Source organism: Monoraphidium neglectum, assembly GCF_000611645.1.
Source record: "Monoraphidium neglectum strain SAG 48.87 unplaced genomic scaffold scaffold00785, whole genome shotgun sequence".
Taxonomy (NCBI): Eukaryota; Viridiplantae; Chlorophyta; class Chlorophyceae; order Sphaeropleales; family Selenastraceae; genus Monoraphidium; species Monoraphidium neglectum.
In genome coordinates this window covers 7,010-16,308 of record NW_014012843.1, presented here as the reverse complement: position 1 = coordinate 16,308, position 9,299 = coordinate 7,010, and the positions used below count along the sequence as shown (strand labels likewise).

At 66.4% G+C, this 9,299-nt stretch overlaps 3 protein-coding genes across 3 annotated transcripts in view; 1 reads left to right on the top strand and 2 right to left on the bottom strand.

Annotated features, from left to right (window-relative positions):
* The window catches only part of MNEG_5322 (DNA-directed RNA polymerase II subunit RPB7), a gene marked incomplete at both ends in the record, with an annotated part of 2,249 nt that extends 945 nt beyond the window's left edge, over positions 1-1,304 (bottom strand). The window contains 4 exons of the mRNA XM_014046204.1: positions 8-97; positions 366-416; positions 934-1,119; positions 1,206-1,304. Coding sequence (XP_013901658.1) covers positions 8-97; positions 366-416; positions 934-1,119; positions 1,206-1,304 — 426 coding nt within the window. The remainder of the gene's footprint in view (positions 1-7; positions 98-365; positions 417-933; positions 1,120-1,205) is intronic.
* Positions 1,305-2,682: 1,378 nt separating this feature from the next.
* On the top strand, positions 2,683-4,166 carry MNEG_5321 (hypothetical protein; the record flags this gene model as incomplete). The annotated part of the gene is made up of 4 exons (XM_014046203.1): positions 2,683-2,832; positions 3,139-3,333; positions 3,614-3,802; positions 4,014-4,166. The coding sequence occupies 4 exons, from the start codon at positions 2,683-2,685 to the stop codon at positions 4,164-4,166; spliced, it is 687 nt and encodes a 228-aa protein (XP_013901657.1).
* Positions 4,167-5,345: 1,179 nt separating this feature from the next.
* MNEG_5320 (hypothetical protein) overlaps positions 5,346-9,299 on the bottom strand; it is a gene marked incomplete at both ends in the record, with an annotated part of 6,594 nt that continues 2,640 nt past the window's right edge. Inside the window, 6 exons of the mRNA XM_014046202.1 lie at positions 5,346-5,864; positions 6,331-7,155; positions 7,879-8,271; positions 8,423-8,593; positions 8,745-8,860; positions 9,051-9,273. Coding sequence (XP_013901656.1) covers positions 5,346-5,864; positions 6,331-7,155; positions 7,879-8,271; positions 8,423-8,593; positions 8,745-8,860; positions 9,051-9,273 — 2,247 coding nt within the window. The remainder of the gene's footprint in view (positions 5,865-6,330; positions 7,156-7,878; positions 8,272-8,422; positions 8,594-8,744; positions 8,861-9,050; positions 9,274-9,299) is intronic.

Here is a 9,299-nt window from a genome sequence, read left to right as displayed (position 1 = left end):
CGCGCACCTCCGCCCGCTCCTCTATGCGCACGCCGTCCTGGCGGCTCACATAGGCGGCGTCGTTGGCGCTGCTGTATTCGTAGTCCTCAGGGATGAGCTGCCGAGGAGCAGAGGGTGCAGGGGCCCGTGTGACGGGCGGCGCAGACGTCGGCAGGAGGGGGGGTCAAAAGGGGGCACCAAGGCAGATTCGAGGGGACGAGGGGGCACGATGGGACGGGGCTATCAAGAGGGGGTTGAGAATGACCCAAACCGGGCATGCTGAGGAGGTGGCACGGTGGGAATGAGGCGCCGAGCCGCCGGGCAGCACAGCGCCGCCCTCCCCTTTGTGGGTGCCGCGGGCAGGCGCCCTGCTATGCCGCACTCACATGGCTCGAGACGAATATTTGCAGCGGCCCTGCCTCCGCAAAGAAGCCCATCTGCGCGGCGGCGTTCAAGGTAGTGCGGCGCGCGTGGCGTCAGGGTGCCTCGGGCGGCGGCAGAGCCGCCTGAGGAATCTTTTGAGGGGCCTGCTGCCCGACAGGGCCTTGTCGCGCTGCGCGGGCTCCTCAGCGCCAGCCAACTCGGCCTCGGCTCCGGCACGCGCGCCCACGCGAGCCCGCCGCGCGTCGCAGGTGGGGTGTAAGATCCACGCTCGGGGCGGCGCGCGGCTGCACGGGTGCGACGCGCCCCTGGCCCTGTTTGTGAAGCGAGTGCATGCTGCTTGCAGCTGCACCACTTGGGGCCCTCAAAGGCCCCCAAGTTCACCGGTTCCTGCGGCGCCCTGACGCGCGCGTGTACGCCCCGACGCGCGCGCACACACACGCACACATGCACGCATGCACGCGCGCACGCACGCACGCGCTTGCGCCCGCGTCCGCGCCCACATGCACGCACGGGCGGGCGCGCACGTGCGCCGCGACAAGAGCGCCCGTCGGGCTCCGCTGAGGCGCGCACCTTGTTGACGCTTGTGACAATGCAGTCCAGCACCTCTCCCTTGAAGGGCCGGAACGTCACGCACCCGAACTTGACCTTGAACGTCGCCAGGCCGCTGCCGTCGGATCTGATCTTGCCTTTGCTGATCTCGGTGATCGCGGTCACACACACTATGTAGCCGTAATTACCGCTGCAGGTGCCCTCCACCTGGTATGCGCGGGCGCGTGCGCGGGTCAGCTGGGGCATGCCAGCTGGAGGCCGACAGTCGCTGCAGCGCAACACATCAAGCGCACCTTTTCCGTGATTTTTTGCCCAATGGTTTTTCGTAGCGATGGCCCGAAGTACTGCGGCTCTAGATCTACATTCTGCTCGATAGCTATGTGGAAAAACATTGTGGCCCCTGCCGCAGGCCGGGGGCTGGTGGCGACGCAGCGGCGACGCGACTTGGCGATGCTGCTGCTGCTGCTGCGGGCGCAGTCCTTGCAGTGCCGCCGAAGCCCGCTTGCAGACTGCACCGCTGTTGATTGAGACCAAGTTATTTGTTCTGTATATTAAACACCTCAGGTGTGCGGGCGGCCTAGTTGGAAGCTTGGATAGCACAGCTCGATCACTGATCTGTAGACAGAGCTATAAACCAGGCTCTGGAACAAATAGCGCTGTTAGTCTTGGATGTACATTACATAACTTGTGCACTAGCCGCATAAGGTCGCGGTGATTTTCGCATTACTACGCTAGCTTGCGCGAGCTTATCCTGAAGGAGCTGTGTTTGCGGGTTTTTTCGCCAATCTCTCGATCTACCGTATGCACACATTCTAAGTTTCGAGCACCTCGCGCGCCTCCTGCGACTGCTCACTCCGTCTGCCTCCGTCGCACACCACGCGTGGTTGCAAGCGCCGGTTGCGCGAGTGCCACGATTGGTGCCAAGCCGTCCACAGCGCACATCCGTCATGCGTTCGCAGCAGCTACGCGCCCGATTGGGCAGTCAGCAGTCTCCAAATTGGCTTGCCGGGCAGACTGTACCCAGGCAGCGCTGTCCGCGGCAGGCGCTGTGCAGGAGCGCCAGCGGCACCGGCCCCAGCAGCAGCAGCGACGACGCCGGCCAGTCGCCAAAGTTGCGGCCTGGCAGCATCGTTTATCGCACCAAAGGTGATCGGCTGGCATGTCGCAAGCGGGGGGTCGCCGATGTGCAGGGCCCATGCAGTGTGGGATATCTTTGCTAATATCTCATTTGCCATGCGCGCCGTGCAGCTGCAATTGCTCACGACGACATTCACGGCTCTGCCAGCCGCCTGCTGCGTGTTTGAACCTACCCATCCGGCCACCAGCCCCACCCGCCCTTCGGCGCACCATGCCAAACGCTGGACCTCGCCCGCCTGCGCGCTTGCAGTGGGCGGCTCCGTGGCGCAACCGGCGTTCCCCTTGACTGTTCCCCTGCTGCCGTTCCCCTCGGACGACGTGCTCACGCCGGGCGCCACCAAGGCAAGGAGGGCAGGGCCTGGCGGGCGGGGTTTGCTGCGCGGGAGCATGCAGGACTGCAGGAGCCGCGCACGAGCGCCGCAGCGACCTGCAAACCTGCATGCTGCTGCACGCATTTGCTCAACGGCTGCAAGCACCTGCAACTGCATGCTGCAGGCTCCCACGCACGCTTCTCTCTGCACTTCACACACACCCACACGCACATAACATGAGCACACACATACACACACATACACACACACGCATTTCCGCGCGTCCCAGATCCTGCACCTCTATGAGGCGCGTTACCTGGCCATGCTGGAGCGGGCCCTGCAGTCGGACCCGCCCGTGTTCTGCCACATCAGCGTGGAGCAGCCCGTGGACCCCGGCACCAGCAGCGCCGCGCGGCTGCCCGGGGCGCTGGTGGGCGACAACTTTGTGCTGGCGCTGGGGACGCTCGTGCAGGTGTGTATGAGTGTGGCGGGCCGCCTCGCGAACTGCCTCACGGACTGCCTGACGGACTGCCTCCCGCAGTGGGTGCAGAGATGTGGATGTGAACGGGGCGGCGTTGCAAGGGGATGCACGGGGTAAGCAGGGGTGACAAGCTGACAGATGTTGGGTCGTGGGCTTCTACTTCGCAACCGTGCAGGAGGATTTTACTCTTCCGCCCCTCTTCCACATACGTCAGGGCACGACACGCTTTTTGCTTGGTTGAGCACCTTCTATCCTGCCCGTTGTTCATCGAATCCCCTGCCCCGCAACCGCCTGCAGATTGTTGAGGTCAAGGCGCAGGGCGTGGGCGCGCTCGTGCGCGTCCAGGCCGAGGGCCGCATCGCGGTGGAGTCCCTCAAGCAGCTGCAGCCCTACATCGCGGGCGCGGTGACGCCGCTGCTGGACGACCCCGTGCCGCAGGACTCCATTGGGGCGGCGCTCAAGGCGGCGGACGAGCTGGCGAGCATGCTGCGGGTGGGTGGGTGCGTGCACGCGCGCATGCTTTGAATGAATGGGGTCCGGTTGGGCGGCCCCGCCGGGCCGCTGTCTGGGTGATCGACGAGGCCACGTGCCACCTGCGGTGAGCGTGTGGAGGGCGCCTTTCGTCCCGGTTCCTCGCGGTGGATCACACGCATCAGTCTCTTGCGGGCCACCCGGGGCTTTGTCGCAGTGCAGAACAAAGGCAATAGGGGCATCTCCAAGTCAATGGCACGAGCTGCGACCCGCACCCACTGTTCTGTATTGGTAATCTTAGGAATGCGCCGATTTGTGCGCCAAATTTGGTGGCATGGAGGCCGCCGCGCTGCAGCAGGCGCAGCTGTGGGCGGAGCGGCGGCCGATGACGCCAGGCCTGGCGCGCGGCGGCAGCCACATAGATGAGCTGGAGCGCGCCAACCGCCTGGCGTGGGCGGCCCTGAGCGCGCTGCCGCAGGCGTCAGAGTCGGTAGGAGTCGCCTTGGGCGCTGCTTTTCTTGGCTGTGTGCGGGGCTGCGTCTACACCTTTTCACAGGGAGCTCTCCCTATGCTGCCAGAGCTGCGTTTCCAGACCTGCTCAGCGCCAATTCATGCCGGCCCCTCATCGCTCGTACTGTTGCATCACGCAAGCGACCTCCAATCCCAATAATCCCGTTGCCTACTTTGCCTGCCTGTCGCAGGAGCTGCGGCAGCTGCTGCGCTACCGACTGGCGGCCATGGCAGCCACCAGCGTTGTCGACCGCCTGCAGCTGGCCACCACCTGCTTGGAGTCGTCGCGCGCCATGCTGGCGGCGCGGGTGGCCCTGAAGTCGCTCAACATCGGCGCGTCATAGGGGCGGGGTGTGAGGGCCTGGAAACGTTCAACTCAATTTTTTTGCACACGAAGCCTTTGTACTGCCTGTTGGTCTGCCGACGCTCAAGCCACCGCACGCCACTTGGCGCGCGGGTTGTAAGGACCAGTGGCCCTGGTTGCCCTAGACATGTGTGACGGCATGCAGCCCAGCCTGTCATCGCAGGGTACTGTAGTGGGGTATGCAGACGGTTGCCACGCCGCCAACAGACACAATTATCAGGGGCCCTGGCCACAGCATCCAGGCGGCCTCTGCCCGGCAACACAGCCTGTCCTGTGTGCGCAGATCCGGCCACAGGTCCTGATGTGATGCACAACTTTCGGACGGTGTGTCAGTGTTGGCAACGGTTTCGTGAACAACGCAGCGGACGGTGGTGTTGTGATGAGAGTGTCTGAGGAAGGTCAGCTGTGATGTGCACGCAGACCAGGAGCTGTCCTGTGCAGCAACCATCAAGTACATCAGGCGCGCCCTGGCAACCCTCACCCACAGCGGTTGGCTGCACGAAGAAGGAGCACTGCAATTTCCCCTTTGTGAATGCTTGGTCCGCCAGCTCTTTGCGTTTTGGTGGTCCAACAGCAGCAGGGCTGGAACCCAGCAGCCTTGGAGGGCCAAGAGGCCGCTGACGCAGGCGGGCAGCCTGCAGGCGGGGGGCACCATTTGAACTATGGGGGCTGATGCGGGAGCACGGTCACCTCGTTGCGCCTTGAGTCCATTCGAGTGCCCACTTGATGTTGTAATCCTATCAAGCACTTTTTGCATCGCTCTCCCATCCAAGCTGGTTGCGCTCTTGTCCCCTTATCCATCTCCATGCCTGGCCCTTGTCCCTCATCACATGACTCCCTTTCCAAGTCAACTCAAAAGCCCACTTGTGCAAGGTTGCACAGCAATCAAAGTCACTGACAAAAAGGCTAAGCAGCAGGCACAGCTGCTCAGCCACAAAGTTGAACATGATGGTGGCCCTGCATTCCGTTTCAGCAGGTAGCAACACCCCCAAAAAGCACACACAACACAATATAAGCGGCCCAACACCACTAATTGTACACCTCTCTTCAACACATGCAGCTACCCAGGCAGCTGGCTGGCGGGGAACGGCCAGTGAGCACTTGTTCAGGGGAGGCCGAGCACGCAATTGCCCCGGCGCTGCTACATGAGCTGCTGCTGCTACTGCTCTTGGGCAGCGCGTCCTGCCAGCTGCTGCGCCACCGCAGCCACCGCAGCCTGCTGCAGCCCGCCTCGCCCCGCCTGCGCCGCTGCCTGCGCCGCCGCCTCAGCATCATCCCGCACATTGTAGTTGCGCACACGCAGACGGGACACGTCGTCCCCGGCCTGGGGCCGCCGCCGCTGCGCCGGCTGTGCAGCCGGCTGCGACCTGGCCCGGTGCGGTGCGCCGCTGGCCCCAGCTGCCGCGGTTCCGTGCCCCATCGGTTCTGCTGGCCCGTCTGGCGGAGCAGCGGCGCCAGCCCCAGAGGCGCAGCGCTGCTGCTGCTGCTGCTGCTGCTGCTGCTGCTGCTGGCCGCCTGTGATGCCCAAAGGGCGCGCCGGCTGCTGGGTGCCAGAGCCGCCTTGGTGCTGGTGGGACGGCCTTTTTGGCTGCATGCCAGTGCCGGTCAACTCGAGGCGCTGACCCTGCTGCGATGCGTCGGTCTGCATGAGCGCGGCTTGCTGCTCCTGCTGCTGCTGCTGCGGCAGCGGCCGCAATTCCGGGGCCCCGCCTGCTGGCAAGGTCACCGCTGCTTGGGGCTGCACTGGCGGCTGCGACCCCGGCCCCCACTGCCCCCACTGCCCCGTCGTCACTTGCTGATGCTCCTGAGGCCAGGCAGGTGGCAAGTGAGGGAACAGCACCGGCACAGGCACCGGGACCGGGACCAGCTGATGCTGCTGCGGCTGCTGCTGTTGCCAGTCGCCTCGCCCTAGCGCGTCCCAACCCTTGGAAGCTGCCTGAGGGGTGGGGGGGGGCCAGGGAGGTGAGCGTGTGCATGTGTGAGTGCTGCCTGCACATGCACATGTATCTCTCCGTGCCCAAATGCAAGTGTACAACAGGACAAAGGTATGTGCACGCGTGTGAATGTGCGCTTGCAAGCAAGAGTATGCAGGACAGCTCCATGAGTGCCAGGCCTAGCAGCGGACCAAACGCATACCGCCGCACCTTCAGTGCGCCCGGCTGACGCATCTGCGTGAGCAGCCTGTCGCGCTCCGCCCTCAGGGCGTTGCTTATCTCCATCAGCCGCTCGTTCTCATCCGACAAACTCTCCACCAGCCGGCGCGCGCGCGCCAGCTCCGCAGCCGCCGCGTCCCCCGCCGCCGGCGCGGGCGTGGCCGCTGGCGGTGCTGGATCCGGCGCCGATTGCGGCTGCGCGGCTGCGGGCGGCTCGCCAGCCTGCGGCTGCTGTTGCTGCTGCAGGTGGCTGCCGGGCAGGTGCTGCTGTGCGCCGTCCAATGGCGGCAGAGGCTGGTCTGCGCCGCCCTCCTCGGCTGCCGCCACGACCGAGCCGAACGACCGCAGGGCGCGCCCGCCACCTTGCACCGCCCCGTCCTGCCCGAGGCCCCCGCCCCCGGACGACATGCGCGCCGCCAGCGCCTCCCGCCGCAGCCGCCGGTTGTCGGCCAGCAGCGTGTTGACCCGGCGCCGCAGGAACTCGAGCTCCCCCTGCGCCTGCCCCTCAAACGCAGCGCCTGCCTGCGGACCCAGCGACCGGCCAGCCGCGTCCTGCTGCTGTTGCTGCTGCTGCTGCTGCTGCTGCTGCTGCTGCTGCTGCTGCTGCTGCTGTGCCTGGCCCTGCAGCACCGCCACGTGCTGCAGCGCGTGCGCCAGCTCATGGTCCGACGCCGCCAGCTCAGCGCGCAGCAGCGCGGCGTCGCCGCCAGCTGCCGGGTCGGCCGCGGCTGGGTGCGATGCGCCTCCATCGGCAGGGACAAGCGCGCCGTGGGCTCGCTCCGAGTCGGGGGTCTGCTCCTGGTGGAGAGGGCTTTGCTGCGGCAAAAGGGGGCATGCGGCGCGATCCGAGGCGTGCAGCTTCTCGACCTCTGCGCGCAAGCCGGCCAAGATGGCGCGGAGCCGCTCGTTTTGCAGCTCTGACGCCGCCAATTCAGCGCGCAGCTGCTGCGTGTCTGCTCTGAGCTCAGTAGGCAGCTCACCAGGCTGCTGAGCCTGCTGTACCTGCTGCTGCTGCTGCTGCTGCTGCTCTGGCTCGTGCAGCTGCCCCTTGCTGCCCTCTGCACGTGCTGACGGTGAGTTGCCAGCTGGACCTTTGGAATAAGACGGGCCCAGCCAATAAGATGCGCCACTGCCCGGCGTAGGGGGCGGGTCCGACAGTGGCCAAGGCAGCAGCACGGACTCTGAAGCAGAGGGCTGGCCAGCGAGGTCGTGCCCATGCAGCCCCGACCGCACAACACGCACGGTCTCTGCGGACGGGGCGGCAGGGACGGGCTGCGGCGGTAATTGCTGCCGCTGCTGCTGCGTGTCAGGTACGCGTTGCTCCTCGTGCTGCTGCTGCTGCTGCTGCTGCTGCTGCTGCTGCTGCTGCTGCTGCTGCTGTGGCTGCTGCTGCCGCTGTTGCTGCTCCTGATTTCCCAGCTCCTGTCGCTGCAAATCAAGCTGTTGTTGTTTTTGCTGCTGTTCCAGCTGTTGTCGCTGTATTTCAAGCTGATTCTGCTGCTGCTGCTGCTGCTGCTGCTGTAGAGCGGCAAGCTGCACCTGCGCCGCCAGCTGCTCGCGCAGCTCTGCCAGCTCGCCGTCGCGCGCCGCCAGCCGCTGCTGCGCCTCGGCCAGCGTAGCGCCCGCCGCGTCCCGCTGCGCGACCAGCGCCCGTATGAGCGCCTCCCCGCGCGGCGGCCCCGCTGGCACGCCCAACGCCAGGCCCAGAGTTTGGCCACCCACCGCTGTCGCTGTTGCTGCCGCCGCTTCGATGCTGTGGGCAACGGCCGCGCCGGGCGGCAGCGCTCCCAGGGCTGCGGCGGCCGCGGCGGCCGCGCTGGCTGCATCCTCCAGGTCATACAGAAGGTCCGCCTGGTCTGCCAGCCGCACCTGGGCCGACACCAGCTGCCGCCGCAGCTCGCCGTCGCGCTCCTCCGCAGCCAGCAGCTGCGCCTGCAATTCGCAGTCGCGCGTGGCGGTCGGCACGCCTGGGTCAACACGCCGCCATCCTTTCAGCAGCTGCTCGGCGCACCAACTGCGGTGCAGCATCTAGATTTGCTGAACCGTGCAAAAGCAGTCCAGCAGTGCATGTGCACGCGCGCACCTTCTGGGCCTCCAGCGCGCGCCGCTGCTCCTCCCTCGCCGCCAGCGCCGCGTCCAGCGCCGCCCGCAGCGCCGCCGCGTCGCGCCGCGCCGCCAGCAGCTGGTCGCGCGCCTCTGACGACGCGGCCTCCGCTATTGCCGCCGCCTCGGCCACGGCCGCCTCGAGCCTCTCCTGCGAAATGGGCGGCGGGGTGTTGATTTTGATACGGTGACAAGCATTGCGTCACTCGAGCTCTGGGGCAGGGTCTGCTACACTGCTTTCCGTTGTGTGCATGCAGGTACTGCAAAGTCCAGCCCGTGTTAGAAACCCAGCGCCGCCGCACCTGCAGCGAGTCTCTCTCCGCGAGCAGCGCCAGCAGCTGCGCAGACGCCTCCTGCTCCTGGGAGTGCAGCTGCGCACGCAGCTCTGACAGCTCTGCCTCGAGGCGCGTCGCCTTGCCTGCGTGTGACGCGGGTGCGTGGCAAGCCGCTTTGACGCGGGAGGCATGATCTGAAAGCCGGGCCTCAGCCTGCATGCAGCTTTGAAGCCCATGATCTCACGCAAGCAAAGCGCAAGGTCTCGTCGTGGATTTCATGCAAGCCGATTCTCATCTACTGGTTTTCGACCATCAATCAAATGCGTGACGTACCCTGCGCCTGCTGCAGCCGTTGCCGCACCGCCGCCGCCGCCTCCTCGCCCCGCCCCTCCGCCCGCGCGACGGCGAGCGCCCCCTCCTCCCGCTGCTGCGCGAGCTGCTGCCGCAGGCCTGCTGCCTCTGCCAACAGGTCAGACACCTGAGAGTCCCCCTGCTGCGCCAGCGCCTGCTGCTGGCGCCGAAGCGCGGCCCCCTCCGCCGCCGCCGCCTCGAGCCGCTGCGCCGAGAGGCGGGCCGCGGCGT